Genomic DNA, 23,655 nt, shown 5'->3' on the forward strand with positions numbered 1-23,655 from the left:
ACCACAGGAGTTAGTGAGTGCTCCAGCACTAGAGGCATTCAGGAGAAAACTGGATAACCATGATCTGTTTTGATTTGTATTTTTGCACTGAGCAGGGGTTTGGACTCAATGACCTTATAGGCCCCTTCCAACTCAGTTATTTCTCCCACTCATTAATAAATGCATGGATTTAAAAGTTAGAGAAAGAGACTGAAGCAGTCAGCTGAACCATAAGTCAAATTTAACAAAACCAAGTTTGAAAACAAGCTTTTTACACAAAGTAAAAAGGAAGTTCATTTAAGCAATAATCAACGTGTGCATAATTTCGCCTTACTTTTGAAATATTTTCAAGGAAAAAAATAGCAAAAAACCTGAGTAAGGCAAACCATGATATACTATTAACTTTATATTATAATGTAATATTGCTTTGATTTTTTTAAAAAAAAATACATGCATACTTTTAATATCAAAGCTATTTATTATTATAAAATACAGATCAGGATTCTGTTAATTACACACAGCAATGTAAATTTCAGGGGCAAAACACTGCCAGTGAAGAAATCAATGTTGCATATCACAGCAAAAGCTTATTCTGATTTCTTCACATTTGGTAATTAGCCACCAAAATTTATACCAATATTGTACAGTTAATACCAGTGTAGGTTTTCAACTAGATTCCAGTCCCAATTGCATCAAAACATTTACCAGTAAGAAGTAAAATGCCAAGGTATAGTGAAACATCTTAACATTTTTACACAATTATCCTAAGAGATGACATAAATGTTGACAAAAGCTGGCAAATTTTCCTTGATATTTAGAAGCACAAATCTGATGTTGAAATTAATGCTTAACTATTTTGCATTACAAATTCATATATGCCACTGTTTTACTCATAAAATATAATTGTTAATAAAATGTACAGCCCACAAAAATTCTCAGGCAATATTTAGCTCCGCAGGTAAAACATGGGTCACACTGAAACCTGATGAGATAAACATTCTTTGAGATTAATATGCATATATCAGTTTTAAAAATTCACTACCATTAATCCTCATCCAAACAGATTGGTCATTTTGGTAACTCAGAATCACATTATGCTGCAAAATGCAATGAACTAGACTTATAAAGCAGGAATTCCTTGACATTTTCATTTGGAAAGTTGCAAATAGTATCTTAAAATTTCAATTATTTGCCATCTATAATTTGTTTCTCTCTGTTTGTATTTTCCTAACAGGAAACAGTGGTAGCCAGGAATGTATCTGCACAGTTAAAATGTGTGTGCAAACTGCACCCATTCCTGTAGATGTCTGATCTGGCCATAGTGATACATGTTACAATCATCCATCTTGTTTGGATTACCGTAACATGTTCTATTTGGGGTTGTCTTTGGAAAGTGTTCACTTTATCCCTAAAAACACACTAATAGGCTAAGGCAATGTGTTTCTTATATTAACCAGAATGGAACAGAATATGATTTTAAAAAGATCACCCCTTATTCATATCTGCTTTCTCAGCAAATATGACTCAACTCATATTACAACACACAAAAAGCTACACAACAGTACAACTCTTTTACAAAAAAAGATTATTTGTTCAAAACGTATTCACAAATGTACTTATATTTACATATTTTATTACACTTCCTTTCATTTCCTTGTTGCGAATCCAAATAGTCAATCCATAAAAGCTCCATTATCAGAGGTTTTCAGAAAACGGTAACAGGATGTTATGGTAGTAACAAAAAAATGAAATGGCAAAAGTTTGCCAAAGCATAAAATAGATTTTTATGAGACAGTAACCTGCTGGGGAAACAATGAGCTGTTTTGAGCAGATCAGTTTCCTTATTAGCACAGCACTACTGCTTTAAAGTATCAGAAGTCAGAAGAGGAGGAAAACTGCCAAGCATGACTGAATCCATTTGGACCAGAAGTTTAACCTCATTATTGAAAAGAGGATTATGTGAGAAGGGTTTCATCGGCAATACCGACTAATATCAGTAAGGAGCTGCAAATGTAATCTTTTTCCTTCCATTTTCCAGAGATCTACACGTGCAATGAAGATAAGTAAATTTCAGACAATATTGACTACTGTACATCACTCAGTATGGCAAAAAGAAGCATCTCTAAACGCAGACATCCTGGGTGGGAGGGAGTAGTCAACGCATGGATCCCCATTGTTTGTTGGTAAACAAGCTGGTAATTTTACACAGGTTGAAAAGAAGGGTAGAAATACTCCATGTATATCAATCAATCAATCAATCAATCAATCAATCAAGCAATCAATCAAGCAATCAATCAAGCAAGCAAGCAAGCAAGCAAGCAAGCAAGCAAACATGCAACAGGACAATTACAGGGAGGTTGATGCTGTGTTGACAGAACAGACACACAACCCACTGGGTTTTATACCACCCAGGCAAATAAAATTCAGTAAAGCTGGCAAGAATTTCCTCATCTTGTCAATATCATGAAGGTCAGTTGCATGGCTTTCCAAACAACCTGAAGCCTAACTCACTCCAATTCATTTTCACTGGCAGACATTTCTGGCATTCTCACAAGAGGTGTTTCCCATCCCACATCTGGCACTCAAGAGTTCAGAAGTTAAGTAAAGTGCCCAGAACTGTTCTAGGCAAACATATGTGTGTCCGTAAAGGGCACAATGACATGCCATAGCAGCTATCGAAAGAACTTTGGACTCTGCAAACATGGACAAACTAGCTTGAAATCCTGGTTCTAGATTGACAGCTCAGCCCACTCTTCCTGTTCTTTCAGCATTTTTCTTACATACCAACCTCACTGTCTTTGCTTTTTGATATGGTTTGTGTCCCTAAAACAAAGAAAATAATACTTTTTTTGTTAAAGGAATTGTTTTCACATGTGCACAAGTACAGATTAAGATCTATTTAATCAACATGATCAATTCTTCATGCAGCAATTATTTCTGGTTCTGCTATAAACCAAACAAGATGCTACAAGGCTCTTAACTATCTTAAGGAACAAAATACACACAATATGCACATCAATGTCAAATTTTCAAATACAGATCAGATCACAACCCCCAGGCTGAGAAACACTGGACTAACAAGTACAGAAAAGCTAAGTTTATAGACCTTGTGATCTTTCTTTCAAAATGGCAAAACCCATTTTTTAAATGACTCTGGATTTTTTATGTGTGGTTCTACTGCTGCTACTAATGAAAATAATCATGCACCTCAGAGGTCTTTTAAAATACAGTAACTTTCAACTTACATTATAATTCCAAAACAAGGCATGTGCATGTAAACAGGAGGGAGGCAGATGAGGAAACAAAATGAAAACAATCCAACCCTCAAAAGCCAAGTCAACATTTGTGCTCACAAAAGACCTTTTATCTGCCTCCACACACCATATCCACAGCTTTTGCTCCAACGAGCCTACAATTTCTTTCAAAAGATGTTTATCTTGCCTTCTTGTTAGAAGAGAAGCAAATATTGTATCTACCACTTTCGATTATAGTGAAGCTGACGATCACTCGGCTTTTTAAAAAAGTCTACCATTAATAATAGTAATAACTGCAGCAACAACAGAAAAACTTCTACACAGAGAGAGAGAGAGAGACAGCATTACAGGGGAAAGCGTAGGCACCAGCAAAAAACTAACAAACTGTGTATATGTGTACATTTATAAGTGTGTGTGTGTGTGTGTGTGTGTGTGTGTGTGTGAGAGAGAGAGAGAGAGAGAGAGAGAGAGAGGCAGCTGTAATGAATTCTAGCTAGCAAATCAATACTGAAGATTATATGACTTACAACACAACATCATCAGGAGGCCCACAAGTTACCTCCCTTTTTAGGGGATATCATCATGAAGCTGGAAGGGGCCTATAAGCCCATCGAGTCCCACCCCCTGATCAATGCAGGAATACAAATCAAAGGGTATCTACCATGTGGCTGTCTAAATTTCTCTTGAATGCCTCCAGTGATGGAGCACTCACCACCTCTCAAAGTAATTATATTAAATATACAATGTATTTAGGATTTGACCCAATTGGTTTCTGATTTGATATAGCGAGACAGTGCTTTTTCAGGTAATGAAGAGTTCTCAGAACTAGGCCTAAAACACCACAGTTTCCCTTTCTCACACAAGAACTTTCACTAACAATGAGAAACAGTTTGGTGTGGCAGTTTCAGTATAATCTCTCAGATGAGTTATAAGTCTTTTATAAAATAATGAAATCCATATTTGTATTTAATATATTAATAAATAACACAAATCTCTTGCTAACTCTGCTCAGTACATTGAGTACCTAGCTAGAGAGCTAGAGGTGGGCAGTTTTGATCCTCACTGTACACCTAAACCAGACCTGGCCAAAGTGCGGCCCGAGGGCCACATACGGCCCGTGAGCTGCTCCTGTCCGGCCCGCCGGTCGTCACTCCAGTCCAGTGTTCAAGCACTTGTTCAAGCCCAAGACAGACTGGATTTCTCTCGCTGAACAAGTTGAACATCAAAACCATGTATAGCTTTTTCTCTAAAGTTGATCAGTTGCTTATCTTTAACATACAGCAAAAACCCTTTTTAGTATATGTGAAGATTAACAAGTTTAAAATAAAAACAATCATAACATCACCGTTTCATTTTATTTTTAAGTAAAGTTGTTTCGGCCCCCGAACACAGTTCAGATTTTTCATGTGGACCCCTATAGAAATTAATTGCTCACCCCTGACCTAAACTAACATCCAGCCAATGTAGGGTTGGCAAGCTTCACAGTTCCTAAGTGCCCTCTGAAGAAGAGACTGGTAAACCACTTCTGAGTATTCTATACATAGTACAGGAGTAGGTGATATATTTTACTGGAATCACTAAAGAATCAAACAAATTGCAAGCTTTCATGGAGAAAATTCCACTTCTTCAGGCTTAGCACAACTCACAGTGCAGAAAAAAATTGTACACAAGAGCCCAAAAATTGGTGGTACATGTCTGTAAGAGTTGAAGTCAGTTCTCTGAGGCTGTAGTCTCTATGCCTAAAAAACTTGGAAAGCATCGCTGTAAATCAGAATTCACTTAGTGACACATTATTGCCATTGCTGTTGTTCCTGTAGCTGCTATTACTATTATTACTATTCAAAAACAATAGGCACAGCCAATCAAAATTATAAAAACTTAGATTATATAACAGATACAAGTTTTAACCAAAAACCTAAAACAGATGATAAATATCAGCGCAGTATGTGTGCTGTTCCTAATACTGTCGGTTTTTCTAATTCTGATAGTGTTATTTCTGAGATCTGCAACTACTTATAATACTGTGTGAAATTTCTTGATATCGTTCCCAAAGCCCCAATGACTACGGGGACCACTGAAGTGTGTTTCATACACAAGCAAGGTGCTTCAATTGCCTGATCTCTGTATTTTGTTAGCTTTTCCAATTCTTTATTTTCAAAGCTGGCATCCCCTGGAATTGCAATGTCAATGATCCAGACATTTCTTCATTCTATTACTATGTCTGGTGTGTTATGTTCAAGGTGTCTATCCGTTTCAATCCGGAAATCCCACAAGATATTGACTTCCTCATTTTCTGACACCTTCTCTACTTGATGTTCCCACAGGGTTTTAGAGGCTGGGCAAGTTATATTTTTTGCATAATGACCAGTGCACTAATTTTGCCTCTCTTATCATATATAATTTTGTAATCTGTGCAATCTTTGGACATTCACAGATGAGGTGTGATACAGTTTCATCTTTTTCTTGGCAGAGTTCGCATTTATTGTTAGCACTAATTCCTTGGGTCTTAGCTTTCATCGTGTTGGTTTGGAGTGCTTGTTCCCATGCACCAAAAATCAAGCCTTTGGTTTCTTTCTTAAGGGTTCCCAGTTTTAGCCATGCCCGTGTTGAATTATGATCATGCTTTCCATCAGTATTATTCAGGTGTTTTCCATGTAGTGATTTATTTTTCCAGCTGTTTAATTTATTTTCAAATTGTTGTTTCTTACACTGAACCTTTGTTTCTATTGTTTTCAAAATATTCTCTACTTTCACTGCCTTGAGTAATTCTTCTCTGCATGTACTGATATAATCATTTAGGCTTTCCCCCCCCTCCTCTATTAGCTGCTGCTGTTGTTATTATGAGATCATGCTATAGTGATATTACCACACAGTGTCCACGCATCTGCTTCTTTTTAATTTACCTCAAAGTGTTTTGACATATTGGCTTAAAACAAGAGGATATATTTGTGAGAGTCATCTAACATATTTCATGGCCTAGAAACCCTAACAATATAAATTACGGAACACATTAAGCTGCCTTCTACTGAATCAGACCATCCATTTGACTCAGTACAGCCCACGATCTGGCAAGGATCTCTTTGCTTTCTTCCACTGTTAGCTACCCACAAGTCTTTCCAACCGTCCCTAAGCACTGTTAAATGTGAAAAAAAAAACTATTATAAAATAGTTTGGATATGGTATTTAACATCGGTGAAATTACATTGTATGGATAAAAAAAAATTCAAAATTGTGTCGGAGATGCAAATTATTAAATGTGCAGCAAGCATATTATATATTAGCACACCCTGCACATGCCCACAAACTCATTTTACATACATATACACCCCACTGGAGCTAAGGCCTTTTCCATCCTATCCCAAGAAATAAAATTCAGTTGTCAGTGTCAGAAGGGGTCATCATCCCATCTGCCTATCTAATGAAATGACCTCGTATATTCTATGCCTAGAAACAGATGCATTTGAGTACATTGCTATATTTATTCCCTGCACACGTCTATGCATGCCTGGGTGGGAAAGCCTTCCTTGCAAGGAAGACCCCCCCCTTTTGGTACCCTGCCCGCCCCCCACCCGCCTCGGCACCCCTGCCCACCCACCCATCCCACACCCTTCCCCGCCTGAAGCTCTCGAACCCAGAGCCGACCTTCTCCAAGGAGTTCTCCATGGCCGGGGTGGGGGTGGTGGGGGGTTCAGCCTTGCTCAGCCGCGGCAGGTGGACGCCAAGGCCGCCTCTGCCGCCGCCTTCGCTCCGACCACTTCCGCCTCAGCTCCAGCCTCGACCGGCTCCACGTTGGCAGGGCTGACCAACTGCCAGGCGGAAAAAAAAAGGGGGGGGGGGAGAAGCGGACGCGACGTTTACGCGCTCACACCGAGGAGCCGCGAACGAGCCTCGCAGGCTTCCGTACCGCCTCTGGTGGACAGAGGGCGCGCGAGCGCCGCAGGCCGCGGAGGGATGGAAGGGGCTGGAGGAGCGGACCAAGGGGACAAAATAGGGGAGGCGCGGCGGCGGCTCCGTAACCGCAGAAAGCTTAAAGCCCGAACCGTTTGTGTAATATGAAATGGCTCATCTTCTGTTATACAATATGTTTGTGGTGGCCCGTTTAGCCCCACGCAGTTGTCAGGTTTCATACCTTCTGCCCCCCCCCCGCATTTATAATGGGATGCTCCTCAACCCCTGTTTGGAAGCACGACGATGACGGCATCGGAAAGACTGAGGCTGCGCAGTAAGTCCGTGACGAAGCGAGAAAGGCGAAGCGAAAGTGTCAAAAGCGGGAGAACCCGAGCCGGGCTTGGTGGTGACGTCACACTATAGAGGGAGGGAGGGCCACACATGATATGTTAAAATGAGTACCTCTTTTTTTTTTCCCCCAACACAGGACAAAATCCCTCGACTTCTTTCTTATTTATTTATTTATTTATTTATTTATTTATTTATTTATTTATTTATTTATTAGCTTTATATACCACCCATCTAGAACGCGTCTACTCTGGGTGGTTTACATATAATATAAAAATAAACTAAGATAAAATCCAGAATAATCCAAGATGGGAAAAGAAAAAAAGAAAGAGGGGGGGAAAAAAAGAAGAGGAAGAAGAAGGAGAGAAAAGAAAAAAAAAGAAAAGGGGAGATAGGCTTGGTGATGGCTGTATTAAACCAAAGAGGGTATTGATTTTATTTGCAATTTATTTGCATGTTTCAGGCTGCGAGGGTTAAGGACGACGAGGTGAAGCCCCCATGGGCTGCAGGGGGGCTTTGGCTAGAAATGTGCAAATGTCTTGTTTTTGCACTGCAACACCAAGAAGCCCCCTGTTAGGTCAGCCTTGTTGTGGCAAGAAGAAATCTGTTATAAAGACTAGCCACGAACGTATTAAGTGCATCGTAACAGAAACCAGGGAGGAGCCTTGAAAAAGACTCCCACTTTCCTCCTCCTCTAGAAGCTGGCTTTGTTCCAAAGGCAAAATTATAAAGGCATTTCTCAGAATAGTAGCTAAGAATTTCATCCCGCATCATTTTCTAAAAACAATTCAGGAGAGACCAGATTTTCTCACTTGTGTGACTCTCCTGTGAAAGTGCTGATGACTGTTGACAGGATCTGGTCGCTGCGATCTGAATAGCAGAAAAGGGGTTTGTCAAACGGGTTTTGTCAAGATTTGTATTTTCAGGTTCTTACAAAGCGTGTACAGTGTACAACACTAGCAGTAGTGGTAGTAGTGCAGTGGTCTCCTCCGAAATGGGGAAAAGAGTGTACTGTACAGGTTTTAGAGCAAATTCACCCACCATTTGACAGAAAATGCAAGATAAAGAACATGCTTTTGAATAACCTAGTAATGAGTCTCTTATTAAACAGGTAACATGGTGTTTGGTCCGGTTGCAGCCCAGCAATCTTTATCTGCAGCCGTGGGGAAGCTGCCCTATAACTCCAGCACTTCAAATGGGAATTGCCTGCAAAACTGTGTGCACTTCGGGGAGATGGCGCGAGATGGCGCTATAAGCTTCAAACGCCTGCTACTTCAGTACCGTAGGTAGATAGAACCGTTATTGGCATAAGGGCTATTTTAGGAAATCATTGAAACTAATTATGCATTTGGAAGACTAAATAAGTACATAATGCGTACTCATATCATCTATTGGCATGCATTTCAGGTGTCTAGGTTTTGGGGCCTTGAGGTTATTGAAAAAGACACACGTACAGCAAAGAACCTGTTGTAGAGTTGTATATAGGTGATAACAGAGTTCTTTGGCTTTTTGCTATCCTTTTTTTTTTGCTTTACAACTGATTTCTGCATATTGAAGAAACAAACATGTTTGTTTTTTGCACGACAGCCCTTCACATATTTTGTGTGTGTGTGTTTGTCTGATACGCTTGCACAAACTAGCATGGCTAACTCTTTAAAATTTTCAGATACATGGAAAATGGTTATGCCACCTCTTCTTCATCTGATCTAACTTGCCATTTTCTTGTCACTTCTAACTGTTGATATGCCCCACCATCTCCAGTGGGTGCCCCGTGCCCAGCAACTGTGCTGGGAGGAGGCTGGGCATCCACTGGGGGGGCACCGACCTGCAGATCAACTGTCCATCTGCGAAACAAGCCACCAAACTACAGTAGTGGGTTGTGCCCATCTCTGCCAGGGACAATGGAGCAGACTTTGTCAGCGTGGGAAATGGAGAGGAGGAAACAGAGGATCTTGGAAGAGGAGACTGCTGGGGGGCTAAAACTGGGTGAGCACCCTGTGCCGCATTTTGTCTCATTTCTGCACTCTGAATGGAAAGTACCAAGAAGGGCTCTTCAGGCTTACCTGGAAACTACTTCTTAGCCCAACAGACACCCCTTGTAATCCCAGGTTTATGAGAAATGAGCAACTAGTCTGAGGGCCAGGGTTCGGGTGTGTGTGTGTGTGTGCGTGTCAAGAAATAGATAATAAGCACAAAGTTATCTCATTTTCTTTCTCACACACTTTAGGGTAATGCACTGCAGACATAACTTTCCTGTTCTTCCTTTATTAAGGTTTTAGTATGGAATTTGAAAACAGTAAATTGTTGATAACAGTACATATTGTGCATAATAAAAAATGCTGGTGAGATCCAATTGTGTGGAATCTACATCAGGTAAAAAGAACCCGGCTGGTCGGCCCACCACGATCTCCAGAAATATTTGGAGACATCTTGCATCATAATATGATGATGGTAAGTCACACTGGCAGAAGAGCTGCAGGTCAGATTTTCTTCCTGATCGCGGAAATAACTTGGCCAGCTCCTTGGCTCCCTTGCAATTTAATTTGGAAAGGCACTTTGGAATACATAGCGTTTCAGGCAGCAGCAAAAAATGTGCGCCTCCCGGCGGCTCTGGCTTTAAGCCGTACTGGACGGGGGACGGGACGTGGGAGGTGTCCAAAAATGCCCGGGGGCTGGCAGGGGCAGGAAGTGGAAAGCTGCCCGGCAGGTTCTTGTGCAAAGGGGTGGCGCGGATGATGGGGGGGGAGCGATGTCAAGGAAACGGGCGCTCGGAGGCTTCTTTCTCTGGGGCGGAGGAGAGGCGGAGCCCACCCGGCGAGCCCTTCCTTCCTTCCTTCCTTCCCTCCCGGCGGCGATGGCGCGCCTGGTGCGGCGCCGGCCCTGGCTGGGCAACGTCTTGCTCTACGGGGGTCTCTTCGCGGCCGGCGACGCGGCCCAGCAGCAGCTCCAGCTCCGCCGGGGGCGGCCGGGCCGAGGCGGCGGCGGGGGCGCGAACTGGCGGCAGACGGGGCGGGTGGCGCTGGTGGCGCTGGCCTTCCACGGCCCCTTCAACTACGCGTGGCTGAGGGCGCTGGAGCGGCTGGTGCCGGGCCGGGCGCCGGGCGCCGTGCTGGCCAAGGTGCTGGGCGACCAGCTGCTCGGCGCCCCCGTGGCCGTCTCGGCTTTCTACACCGGTGAGTGGCCGGGAGAGGAGAAAGGAGAGGGGAGCCCTGAGCATGTGCAGAGCGCCAGGACGAGGCCCGAGGGGTCTTGGGGCCGAGGGTGAGGTGTGTAGGGGTTTCCCGGGGGGGGGGGGAAGAAAAGGAGAGGAAGCGTCCTTCTGCAGGAGAGGAAGGGCTGCCAACACAGGAAGACCATGTGCAGAGTGCAAAAAAGCCGGACGGGGGGTCCTTGGGATGTTGGAGAGCGTAAGAGAAGGAGCTTCGCTGGAGCAGCACTGGAAGGGGGCCTCTGGACATGTGGAGAGTGTAGGTGGCAGCCAGGTGTGCCCTTGGGGGTCTTTTGAGGACTTCAGAGGAGAAGGGTCTGTCTAACAGCCCCTTCTAGTCAGCAGTAGAGTAGATGCCTCTGAGTATGTGCAGAGTCCATGAATCTTTTGGGCTTCCTTGCGGTCCAGGAGAAGCTCAGAGAAGAATCCTGCCAATTACAGTAGGTCTAAAGGTCTGCCTAGTCACTTACACTTGGTGATGGGCTAGAAGCATTAAAAGAAATATAGATTCAAGATCAAACAGTGCCTCTGAACATGTGCAGAGTGCAAGAAGCGGCCAGGCTTCTGGGCATCAAGACAGACATTTTGCCACTAAAGCAAGATGCCTCCCGTCTTGTGCTCAGGAAATGACTGGAAGGAACGGACTCTTCCTTCAAGATTGAGAAGGAACCAGTGGCTAGAATCCCGTTCATGATTTCCATGTATGTAAGTGAAGTAATGTAAGTTGTAATGTAAATGCAAAGTCTTGTAATTGACTACTGTATATGCTGGTTGCATGCCCAGTCACACAACAGGTAGATAACCAGGGACTGATGTCTTGATAATTAATGGCAATTTGCTGCTGCAATCTGCATAATTTCACTCACACATGCATAAATTGGTGATGGGATTCTGGCCAGCATCTCTGATCACACCTAGGGTGAGGCCTGCAGCATAATCCAGATGCCACAGGACAGACTGTGTGAAACGACAAGTAATTTGCAATGGCCTTCTAAGTATTAAGCAGAAAGAACAAATCTAATAGAATAAACAACAGCATTAGTCAGTTTTTCAAAAAAAATTGCTAATTAGAAATTGCACTGTTATTACAGGATGCCTGGTGGAACAAAAAATGCCCAGTCATCTGTCAGAAAAAAGGATGGGAAGTGGTCAGATTTGCTTCCTGTGGCAGGGAGTTCCACAGCTTAAATGTCACCAATGAAAAAGGCCTTGCTTCACTTCAGAGAATCTAGTGGGTGAACAGCATCATTCTATAGCTTCTGAAGAATTCTTACCGGTTCCATCCCATCTCTTTCATCATCATTACATAAAAGAGGTTATGCAGGGTAGGGGAACCTGGAAGGTGTAGTCCCTAAAAGGAACAATTACTTTACAGTATGTATAGGAATGGTTTGATACATTGTTTTCCCTGTCATTATCTTAGCCCTGTTAACTACTGTTTCCCAGGGTTGTGTCAGATTAAAGTATACTTTTTCATTTTGGAACAGTGAAAAGCCACTCATGAGCTATTCTCCTGCATTTAGCTGTTACAAATCCGCTAAGGTATTTTGCATTACACAAAAGTTATTCCAGCTGCTTGAACAAAGACAAAGTGGAAGGCCTGATGAAATTGGATGAACAAATTAGGCTTGAACCAACATGTTTCAGATATCACAGTGCTTTAAACCAGGGTTGGGCAACAGGTGACCCAGAGGCTACCTGTGCCCCTCCCTCACATTTCCACATCCTCAGTTTCATTTTTATTTTTATTTTAAAGAAAAAAAAAAGTGGCTCAAAAAGTCCCATTCTGCCCTACAGGGACTTTGGGGGAAAGTTTTACATTTCCAGTCATCCCATCCCCCTAGGTATCCACCACCATCACCAAATTTATAAAAAATTTTAAATGGGCTTTTTTAATGGAAAAGAATCAATTTTTATTTTTTTTATTTTTAAAAAAGGAGATGATGGGTCATGGAAATGGCCCTGGAAGGTCCAGGGGTAAGCATATGCTGTTCTTGGCAATCACCCACCTGTGTTAAATTAAGTCAGGCATAGGATAAAAGGGCACAACTTTTTTTAGTGCTGAAACAATCGAAAGGCCTCTCACAAGACAAGACAAAAAGGCTATTCAGACTCCTTTCAGAGGAATGAAAAGCAAGTGAAACAGAAGCCGGTGGCATTCTCCAGATTTTAAAATATAACAACCGCTAACTGCAATAAATGCATTGGAGTGAAAGCAAAATAGTACACCCCTCTTGAAGAGGAGTGAAAAGCTATCTTAAAATGAATTATGATTGCAGTGAAACACAACTTTCTGAGCCATTGAAATTGTAGTGGACTAGTGGGAAAGAGTCGGTCTAGAAAGCTCAACAGTTTACGTCTTGTGAGTTCGGTTCCACGCTGTGCCTCCAGGGAGAGGACCCCCTCAGGCCTGGGCTTAGGAGAGATGTGGAGCTTCTCCCCGAAAGAAAGGAGAGGCAAACCATCTCTGTGTATTCCCTACATATAAAACCCTGGAAAGGATTAGCAGTTGACCTGGCAACATACCATTATTATTATTATTATTATTATTATTATTATTATTATTATTATTATTATTATTATTATTATTATTATTATTATTATTATTATTATTATTATTATTATTATTATTGCGTTTCAATGGCTGAATAGAAATTTGAACCCAGGCCCCCCCGAGTCCTAGTCTGTCACTCTATCCTCTGTACCACACTGGGTATCCGACAAGAATATTCATCAATACAAAAATGGAAAATCTGTATGTTCAAGGGAACAATAAATAGCATGCTTGACGAAAGGGGCACCCATAGTTCTATGTCTGATTCTGGGTTGATGTTTTCCAATAAAATGCCAAATGCTGCATGACGTCTTTCCAACACACAAGACTAATGTAATTTGCTCTGTGTGGGGTTAGCATTGAAGGCAACTGAGAAGCTACAGCTAGGTTATTCATGGCCGCCTTCTGTCATGATTCCACATACATATTTTGCACCAGCTGCATTGACTGCCAGCGGTTTTCTGGATTCAGTTCAAGAAGTTGGTTGTTACCTTTAAAGTCCTACACATGACATAGGACCCACATACCTGCTGGACCCACTTCCCTCAAAACAGCAGCTGGACATTAACAAGCAAGTAAATATGGAGTACAGAGACACCCCTAAGAGATTTTTTTTCCAGTATTCTGATATTCTTTATATATTTTGTGACCAGGAATGAGTATCCTTCAAGGAAAAGAAGATATTTTTGCAGACTGCAGAAAGAAATTCTGGAACACATATAAGGTGAGTTCAGTACTGTGCTAAATGTGGTCCCATTGTTCAATTCCTGAGTACGATGCTGGCTAGGAGCCGGAAATCATCCAGTCTCAGTTTTTTGGTCTGTCCTGTGTTTTGATGGAATCTGTCCTGCCCCTGTCGTGCTTTTCAGTGGGATCAGCTAATAAATCTATTTCTGCATCATGTCACTCATCTCACTCACTCCTGTCTTGTTCTCCTACACAAGCAGGTTGGCTAATGGAGACGCTGAGATGTTCTTATTGTGTTTGAAGCCAGGTTGTTATTCTGAAATAAGACAGGATTAGGAAAGTGACAACAAACCCTGGTTTATGATCCTGGCCTATCTGCAAGCAAAAAACCAAGATCTGGGTGGTTGGGATGTAGTGCCCATGTCTTCTTTTCCTGGCTGGTTTTCTGCTCAGATTATGAGGGCTGTAAAGCATGGGGACACAGACTGTCTTCTCTAACTAGACTTGCTGTTAATGTGTGAATGCAGCCAAAATTCTCCCTATGTTTAGAGACATCATCATGAAGTGCAACTGCAGTAGCTGTTCAAATCATCTCAGTCTGCACAGCTATTAAATGTACAGGAACTCTGTCCGGTTTTATATCTGATTGCGCTAGCATCAGTGCTTCCAAGGAGACTTTGTCTTGTATAGTGCAGGTAGAATGTACCTCCACAGCCCTTCCACCAGCAGTACTTCAGGATGATGACAATTGGCAAACCAGCCGATGGTGCCATGGTAATTTTTGGAATGAAGGCTGTCACCCTGACAATCTCTGTTGCCATGCCTTTAAGAAGAGTCCAAATATGCAAACAGCAGTGTTTATCCAAACCAGTTCTTAACAGTATTCATCTCCACCAGGAGTAGGTCTTTTGTAAAGTTAGTGGTTCTTCAGTGTCACTGAAGACCAAATCACCACCAAAAATTCTCTGCATTGCAACAAGGGGAGTCCAGAAAACTCTTTTTTGTTGTTGTTGGGGAAATGGATCTGTTTCCACCAGCTACTATGAGGAGTGTACTAAGCGGAGACAGAACAGAGTAGCAGATGGTGTGATCCATTCTGCCAGTCAAAAATCACAGTTCTTCAAACGCTGGGAGATCTAGACCTACTACAGTCCTAATTATAATATTGCTGTGAAGAATTCTTCACAGAACCTCTTCCACCAACTTAAATCATGCATTACTAAAAGAATTTTACATGTGTGAAATATTCAGAGGTGTTCCTCAGTTTCAGCTTGAAGAATCATTTGTTCCATTAAGCATTTGTTCATCAATGTGGCAAGTATGCCAACTTATTAGGTAACACATAGTTCCACTAGCCCATGATGCTCAACTTGTTTGTTGTAAAGCAAGGCAGTGTAATATATCTGTGGCTGTTAAAGTGGTAGATTGAGGAGATAAGAATGGCAACAGAGTGGGAGGCGGAAACACCGTGGTTGAACTGATAAACGGTGATTTAAAAGAAATAAGCAAAAGTATTACAAGGCAAAACACATTGCAGTGCCATTTAAGATATTACACACAAGACATAATGATGGACAGGAAGTAAAAAGGTGTGACCTACTCAGCCACAGGAAGTCTTCTGTCATAGTCTGGACCCAGTAATTTTTCAATCTCCATTCAAGCCTATTTTGCATTAAAGGATGCTCTTCTAAAACCTTAACTGTTCAAATGGAGGGTTATATAACAACATGGCTTTGCTTCCATTAACACATACCATAGTTCTGTAAACTTGGTTAGAAATACAGTGGTGCCCTGCATAGCGACGATAATCCGTTCCGGAAAAATCGTCGCTATGAGGATTCGTGGGTCTTTTCTAACTGCAATTTACTGTGCTATGATAAGAATGTGACTACATATACTGTAATGTGGGAAATGCTCTGGGATTGAGATGGTCTGATTCACATTATTTTCTATTGACCACATAATGTTCAGTGCAAATTGGCCAGGACTTCTTCCCCCACCCCACCCGACTCTGCAGTTTTTTCCTCCACCATTGGGGTTGTTGTTGTTGCTTTTACAGTGAATCCATTCACCTCAGTTCTGGCAGTGTGATGACTTGAACCAATGTAGAAGAATGTGTGTAGGGGAGCTGGTTGTTGGTAGGATGGAGAGGACCTTCCCCCTCCCCTTTTGCCTCATGAGGAAGAACAAGATGGAGCCAGCCCTTCATCATCTATTTTCTCAACTGGAACACAATCCCCAGCATTTGTTTTCCAGCAAATGCTCTGGCAGAGGGATGTAGTTGTTGGAGGAGGCAATGTTAAAACACATAGAGGGCGAGATCTTTGCCAATAGTGCAAGTTGTTTTATTTCATTTTTTGAAGGCGTGCACTGTGGCATTAGGGCGTCTCAAGATCAAAAGAGAGAGGCAGAGAGAAAGAGAAAATGAGAAGAGGAAATTGACATTTGGCCCTTGGAGTATGTTAACAAGCTGCAAACAAGACTTCCCAATTTCATCCTCTCTCTCTCTCTCTCTCCTGATTCCCTATATAGCCAGTTAAAGTTAATTTACCTGGAGAAACATGACTTCTCAGTGGATGAATTTGCATTTTTCTCACTGTATAGTTACATCCAAAATCACAGTTTGAATAAGCCCACTTGAATCAAGAGAACTTATGGAAGAGTTGACTGAACAAACACCCCACTGATTCAGTGGGCCTACTCCAGTGCAATTTACTATGCTAACCAAAATCTTTAGACTAAAAATTAAGGGTACTCTTATACAGAGAAGTAAGCTGAAGCGAGAACAAAATGGCTCATACCTTGTCTCTACAAACAGGCTGCCTTTAATCATGAGACTTAACTTCCTCCAGTCACGAGCCTTATGGAACTGATGTCAGCTGATGTTGTACAAACCAACTGGAACACAACTTGTTAGCGGCTGAGCCTGTAGGCAGTGCTCAGAGTCAACAGGGACTTGTAATGTTTGAGCATTCTGAGTCCAGAGTCAGAATGCTCAAAGCTAAGTTTTCTTAATTTTGGGTTAGAAATGTGAGGGAGCATCTTATACATGGGGGTGTCTTAAAGATGGAAAAATGCAATGTTTCTTGAGTGATGAAAACTGCAGGTGATTCAGAAACTGACAATATGGGAGAAAGCAGCAAGGCTAAGAATTCTACCCCAGAGAGCCACCATACCCTTTCTGTGTCAGGATTGGGCAGGGCAAGGCCTGTAGACTGTATAGGTCTCCCAAGGGCTTAAATGATCCTTCCTTGGGGCCCAAATACCATTGGAGCTCTCAGCCTCCCCAGTGTTTGGCTCAAGAAGCCCCTTGTGCCTCTGAGAGATTGAAGTTTTAGAAGAGGTAGTGGTATTAGTTTTTTGCAAGCAATTGATGTTTCATCCAGCTTTTCATTTTCCCCCCATATGTCTGATGAAGTGGATTTGTCTGTGAAAGCTCACATAAAAATATAATAGTCTTTAAGGTGCCGCGTGCTTTGGTCTTTTTTGTTTTGCTTTGCTTTGTTTCTTTGGATTTTGGAAGGCTATTTTGCCATATTCAGAGGGAAGCCCTTCCTAATTCTTTAGAAAGCGATGTGCCCCTAGAGAGCGTTAGGGGATTCTTTTTTCATTAAAAAAAAGCCTTTTAAATAGTAACAGATTTTTGGGGTAAGCAGGACATAGATTTGGGACCCAAGGGTGGGCGCTTGTGGTCCCCAGACTTCTGGAGGCTGCCCACTACGATCTGTATGTATAGAATGATCAGGTAATTGTCTTCAGCTTCATTTGCTTTACTTCCTTTCTTTGTTGTTTTTCCCCCCATTTTTGATCTTGGCAAGGTATCCTATTGTTGGGTCTTGAATATGAATTGGCTTGGTTTGTTGCTCAGATGCAGTTATAATGTTGATATTACTGGCACTGGATATTGTGAACTGACTTATTGGTACATATTATGCTCATGAAGATTTTGATATGTTTTACATTGATTGTAATTGAGCTAATGAAACGATGTTACTGTTTTATAATTGTAATTGCTGGCTGCTGTAATTGTGGGGGCTGCTTTGGGTGCAGTGCATTGTAGAAAAAAACAGCATACGAATGAACTGTCTGTGACTAAAATGGACTTTCATGTTTCTTTTCCCCCTAGACAGGGTTGATGTACTGGCCTTTTGTGCAGGTGAGTGTCAGACTGCACAGATAACTAGTGGGAATATTTAACCAAATGGGTTTTTGAGGTTAGGTCCTTTGATGTGTAGTTCTTATTCATTTGTGAGTTGTGCATTAACTGTTTTCCTGCTCCTAGGCATCCGGAGCAGTCTCCTTCTCCATGTCTGTAATATCTCTTTCCCTTACCACAGATTGGAATAATTATTTTTTTAAATACCCCAGCCAACATGGTTGGTGGTTCTGGGAGTTGCAGTCCAAAAAAGTAACGTTTCCAAACATAATCAGTAACCACAAAATGCCGAGTGCTTGTATGGGTGATGGGTACAGTGGTGCCTCGCTTAACGACAATAATCTGTTCCAGGAAAATCGCTGTTAAGTGAAAACATCGTAAAGCGAAATTAAAAACCCCATTAAAACACATTGAAACCCGTTCAATGCGTTCCAATGGGGTAAAAACTCACTGTCCAGTGAAGATCCTCCATGCGGAGGCCATTTTCGCTGCCTGTATAGCGAGGAATCCGTCCCTAAGCACAGCGGGGAGCCATTTTAAGCATCTGGTGGCCATTTTGAAAACCCGACGATCAGCTGTTTTTGATAGTCGTAAAGCGAAAATCGGTTCCCGAAGCAGGGAACCGATCATCGCTAAGCGAAATCCCCCCATTTAGACTGTTGTTTTGCGATCGCAATTGCAAAAAGATTGTCGTAAGGCAGATTTGTCATAATGCGGGGCAATCGTTAAGTGAGGCACCACTGTATTTAGGTGAGGTATGGAAAACAGGGTGGGAGGAAAGGGAGCAGAGTCTTCCACAAAATTCTCTAGGTTTTATTTTTCTTGGGAATGTTTAAACCATTTCTGTCTTCTTTTATCACAAATAGCTTTCCAACTTCAGCCTAGTCCCAGTGTATCTGAGGACGGCCTACACCGGCCTGTGCGGTTTTATCTGGGCAGTTTTCCTATGCTTTTCTCAACAAAGTGGCGACGGAACTGCCAGTTCAGCTTTCAAGATATTCCAAGAAGAGGAGACTGAACCGGACAAGACGGCATCACCTGGGAAGTAAATGCTTCGCTCTTGTCACCTGAAGGAGGCAGTGAGCGCCGTTGTCATGTCAAGCCACTGTGCTTTCTTTGCATAAAAGAGAGAAAACTGAAAACGAGTGCACCGGAGCAATGACCAAATTGACAGTTTGTTGTTACAGCAGGAATACAGTCACAACAGGAACCTGTTTGGAAAGAGTCTGGCTATATTCCCACATAACTCCTAAGGCAGGGCAGAGGACCATTCCATTGCGGGAAGATGGATCACACCCCCATAGCCCTCTGTGGACTAGATAAGTGGAAGGGTTTCAGCTGGCCTATTTTAGGAGCCAAGTGAGCCTCAGGTGGGACTGGTCCAGCTCCTTGATCTGCCTGTTGACCGGACATTCCTACTTTCTTTTAGTGCTATTCCAATACACGATGAGGCCTGTCAGATAACTGCCATGGAGAAATGGTATTTGAGACGAATTGCTCATGGGAAATAACAGTTGAAATGTGTACTGTACTGTGAGGAGAACATACCCTGCTACCAGGAAACTAGTATAGTCAACAAAAACAAGACTACTTGAAGGAGGGTTTTAAAAAAAAATAATATAACGTAGTGTGTCAGTGAAACCTCTAGAATTTGGCAAATGGAGGACTATACACTTCATAGGTGTTCTCTTTTTAAAATAGATTAATTCATTTCAGTTAAATAACATTTGCCTGTAATTTGCAAGCAGTAGAGGATGCTGCAGTTAAACAGGGAGGTACGGGATGTTGCTCCAGAAGGCCTCTAGGCAGCACCGTGTAATATTTTTCCCTGCAGCCCCCCAACCGCTTCAAACAGTAAATGTAGGAAAATGTTATGTTACCTGATAAGTGGGGAAGGCAGACCGTGAGCAGAACGAAAGGATGGGAAACCATAGAATGTAGGTAAGAATTAAAAAAGTGAGTAGTGGCAGAGATTAGAAACAGTAGACAGTAAATAAAAGAGTACCAGAGGCCGGGTTCAGTCAAGAGTCCTTTTTTCTGCTTGAGAAGCCACATACGTCTGCTAACTTTTAAAATATGGAAGCACCACATGCAGTAAATGTATGATATTTTGTCTACCGTCTGGGGGATTATAGTTCATCAAATTGTTGCCGAATCTTGGATTTCGTGTAAAATTTATTTTGCTGTGTAGCTGAAGCAGAGATCCACCGAAGAAAATAGCTACCAGTTCCCCAGATAGTCCACCTCTTTTTCATTAACTGATACTTAAAGTCTTAATAACATACTCTGAGACATTTGTAGGAGAACAAATACAAAACTATTTCTTTACAGTTGCTTGAAATTACAGATTTGTGTATGCTGCTTTCTTTGTTGGATACATACTTAGCAACCAAACAGATCAACAACAAACAAACAACTGCCACCAACAGACTAAAGAGCAAAAATCACTCACCAGAAAGGCAGGGGAGTTGTGTGTGAATCTGAATTTCTGCCCTCATGGAAGAACACCAAAGCAAAGCAATCGGCTACTGAAAGCAGCATCCTAAGAATCTGGTCCTTAAGGCTGCAAAGGAAAGTTTACAAAATGAATGAACAATGCCAGGAGACATTGTATAAATTAGCAGAACCAAACAGGATCATCATCTGTGGTCAAGGTGTCTGAGTAATCTTGAATCCCAGTTTGCCTGGAATTTGGATGTGCTGTTTTGTTCTGGTGTAATATGTTTCATGGAGGTTTAATTATCTGTTATAGGTAAGCCTTCAGTCTTTTTATGACTTGTGTTTTCTTGCTGGAAAAGTAATTCACAAATGGCCAAGGGCACAAATCACCTGGATTTATAAGTGATAAAGGGAACAACCCCCAGGTCCTTGAATGGCAAAGAGAGAAATCCACCTGGGCTCATAACTGAGAAATAGCACACCTGTGTCAGGTTCATGGGTGGCAAAGAGAACAAGACACCTGGATTCATGAAGGGCAAGGGTGCAATTTGCCTGATGCCACGAGCAGCATGAATTTATCCATGCTTCTGCCCAGGTTCAGTTTGTTTTGATAAAGTTTACACAAGAGAGTAGACCAAGTGGGATGTCCTGCAAGATAATACCGTATTTTTCCATGTATAAGACTATACTTTTGTCTAAAATCTTTAGAATAAAAATTGAGGGCTGTCTTATACTCGGAAGTAAGCTTAGGAGAGAACAAAAATAAGTGGAAGGGAAAGCAGGGATCAAAGTGATTTCTTACTTTTGGGTTAGAAAAGTGGGGGCGTCTTATACACAGGGGCGTCTTATACACAGAAAAATACGGTATATTCATCAGAAAAATATAAATGCTTACAGATATGTCAGGGTTTAAGGTCAGGATGCCATTCAACAACCATAAGTGGATTCTTGATGGGACGATGAGTGGTCAGTATATTTAGCATGTCTAATTTGTGCTCTTGTTTACTGCTGTGCAAAGGAGGCCCGAGCTGGATTAGTCTTCCGCAGTCTTCTCCGTGCTGCACAGCGGTCTCTCTTGGGATTGAAGCGGCTTGCTTGTTCCGAGGCAAGCAGCGCGAACATGTATACCTTACGGCAGTGAGTCTGACTGCAGAGGAATGACTAAATTTATTTATTTATTTATTGGTCAGGATTTAATTGCAAAAAGTGGTGGCGAACATTGCTGGCGTTGTGAATAGTCAATGTTTCTACCTGCTAATGATGGTGTTTCTTGCTTGCTGCAATGTAAAGAAGTCAGTATGAACTCTGTGCAAAACTTTCAAGACTTTTGCTGGAGGCCAAGTTGCTGATTTCTCTAAATTCAGCTTCTCCTTCCAGAAATCCTGCAGTACACAACTGGGACTTGGAACAATTACAGCAGCCACAAATCCCTGGACACCAGGGCCAGTTGTCTTACTGGCTGGGGAATTATGGGGGATTCAAAAGAAATTATGGGGGATCCCAACCTTCCATGTTTTGTGCTTTAGAAGTGGCATTTGACATGTTGTTTTGTATATGATAATACTGTTCATTTAATCCATGCTGCAGCAGAACTACTTCAGAATCTGGGCAGAATCTTAGCTCAACTTTGCAGAATCTTTATCTAACCTATTTCTCAAACCCCTAATGCTTTCACTGATAAGAACAAGCTCCCCCCTTTTCTTTGTGCGTGTTTGTGTATATTTAATTATATCAAGATAATGAAATATTCAAAAGTGACTATATTTATTAAACAATCTGAAATTACAGTCCAAGTGTATGCCTCTTTAAAGCTAATATATAGCTGCAGATACATGAATGTGATCGGAATAACAGAATACTTCAAATACTGTTCTGAGCCTTTTTAATGGATTTAGTGATGGTTTTGTGGTTTTTAATAATTTTGTGCCTTCCTTTAGAAGTATGCCTTATAGATATTGTAGTTAGTTTTTATTTATTTGGAAGTAAATAAACTGGCGGGGGAGGGGGGAATATTCCAAAGATCCCTTTTCTCAAGTGGGCTGTACATGATTACACAGAAAACAATCTTCTGGTGATAAGCAAAGATGGCACATTGATGTGAAAAGGAACTGTGATACAAACAACCTATAGAATCAGAAACTTTATGCATGGATTCCTGTGTTGTGAAAAATAGGTGCTGAGGTTTATGGCATGCACTGATTGATCTACAGGGCCAACTCGGTCATTTGAAGGCTCAAGGACTCTACGTTGGCTTTCACTAGGAAGGTGGGAATTAGCTTTGTGAATCAGTGGCACAAGGGCTAACCATTCCGGCTTCTGTTGAAAACAGGTGTAGATCCTCAGCCAGCCCCCAGCTTGGTTTGTGAAGATAAAGTTGTAAGTGTGGCTAGAATACAAGTGTATTTCCACTACAAGTTTATGCAAATCTGTGTAGCACTGAAATTTTATGTCCTCTTTCTGATCATAGTTGTAGAAGAGGCAGCCATGTTAGTCTGTGTAAGCATTATAGGTAAAAACAAAGTAAAAGAAAAAAATGATAAAAATAAAAGAACAAATTAAAAACATGGTGGTACATTAAAGGCCGCTTCTCGGCCTTTTGGCTAAGATCAAGTGCAGTTATATGTATATTTTTAATATGAGCTTTCATGGACAAATCCACTTCCTCAGACATAAGAGAAAGAGGTACAAGAGGGATGTGGTGGCGCTGCGGGCTAAACCAGAAGCCTGTGCTGCAGGGTCAGAAGACCAGCAGTCGTAAGATCGAATCCATGTGACAGAGTGAGCTCCCGTCGCTTGTCCCAGCTCCTCACCAACCTAGCAGTTCGAAAGCATGCAAATGTGAGTAGATAAATAGGTACCACCTCAGTGGGAAGGAAAAAACGGCGTTCCCTAGTCACGCTGGCCACGTGAGGAGGGAAATTGTCTTCGGATAAGCGCTGGCTCTACGGCTTGAAAACGGGATGAGCACCGCCCCCTCGAATCGGACACGACTGGACTGAAAATGTCAAGGGGAACCTTTACCTTTAGAAGCCAACATAAAAACTACAAAAAGTGTGTAGAGACTTATATGAATACACAGGCTTTTGTTAACATTTCCTGTTTGTGAGAGTACATGCTAAAGCAAACCGCATGGGGAAAAGAG

At 41.9% G+C, this 23,655-nt stretch overlaps 2 protein-coding genes and 1 long non-coding RNA gene across 3 annotated transcripts in view; 2 read left to right on the forward strand and 1 right to left on the reverse strand.

Annotated features, from left to right (window-relative positions):
* PDXDC1 (pyridoxal dependent decarboxylase domain containing 1) overlaps window positions 1-7,043 on the reverse strand; it is a 45,750-nt gene extending 38,707 nt beyond the window's left edge. Inside the window, exon 1 of the mRNA XM_072982414.2 lies at window positions 6,876-7,043. Coding sequence (XP_072838515.2) covers window positions 6,876-6,896 — 21 coding nt within the window. The 5' untranslated portion in view covers window positions 6,897-7,043. The remainder of the gene's footprint in view (window positions 1-6,875) is intronic.
* Window positions 7,044-7,762: 719 nt separating this feature from the next.
* Window positions 7,763-8,676, forward strand: LOC140702504 (uncharacterized). The gene is made up of 2 exons (XR_013539126.1): window positions 7,763-7,895; window positions 8,581-8,676. It is a non-coding gene; the product is annotated as an uncharacterized LOC140702504 (long non-coding RNA).
* Window positions 8,677-10,090: 1,414 nt separating this feature from the next.
* On the forward strand, window positions 10,091-21,872 carry MPV17L (MPV17 mitochondrial inner membrane protein like). Its single transcript, XM_072982417.2, has 4 exons — window positions 10,091-10,642; window positions 13,885-13,955; window positions 18,045-18,074; window positions 18,941-21,872. Exons 1-4 carry the CDS (start codon window positions 10,219-10,221, stop codon window positions 19,121-19,123), a joined length of 708 nt encoding a protein of 235 aa, XP_072838518.2. The 5' UTR covers window positions 10,091-10,218; the 3' UTR covers window positions 19,124-21,872.
* The last annotated feature ends 1,783 nt before the right edge of the window (window positions 21,873-23,655 follow it).

The sequence above is a fragment of the Pogona vitticeps genome, chromosome 13 (assembly GCF_051106095.1).
Source record: "Pogona vitticeps strain Pit_001003342236 chromosome 13, PviZW2.1, whole genome shotgun sequence".
NCBI lineage: Eukaryota > Metazoa > Chordata > Lepidosauria > Squamata > Agamidae > Pogona > Pogona vitticeps.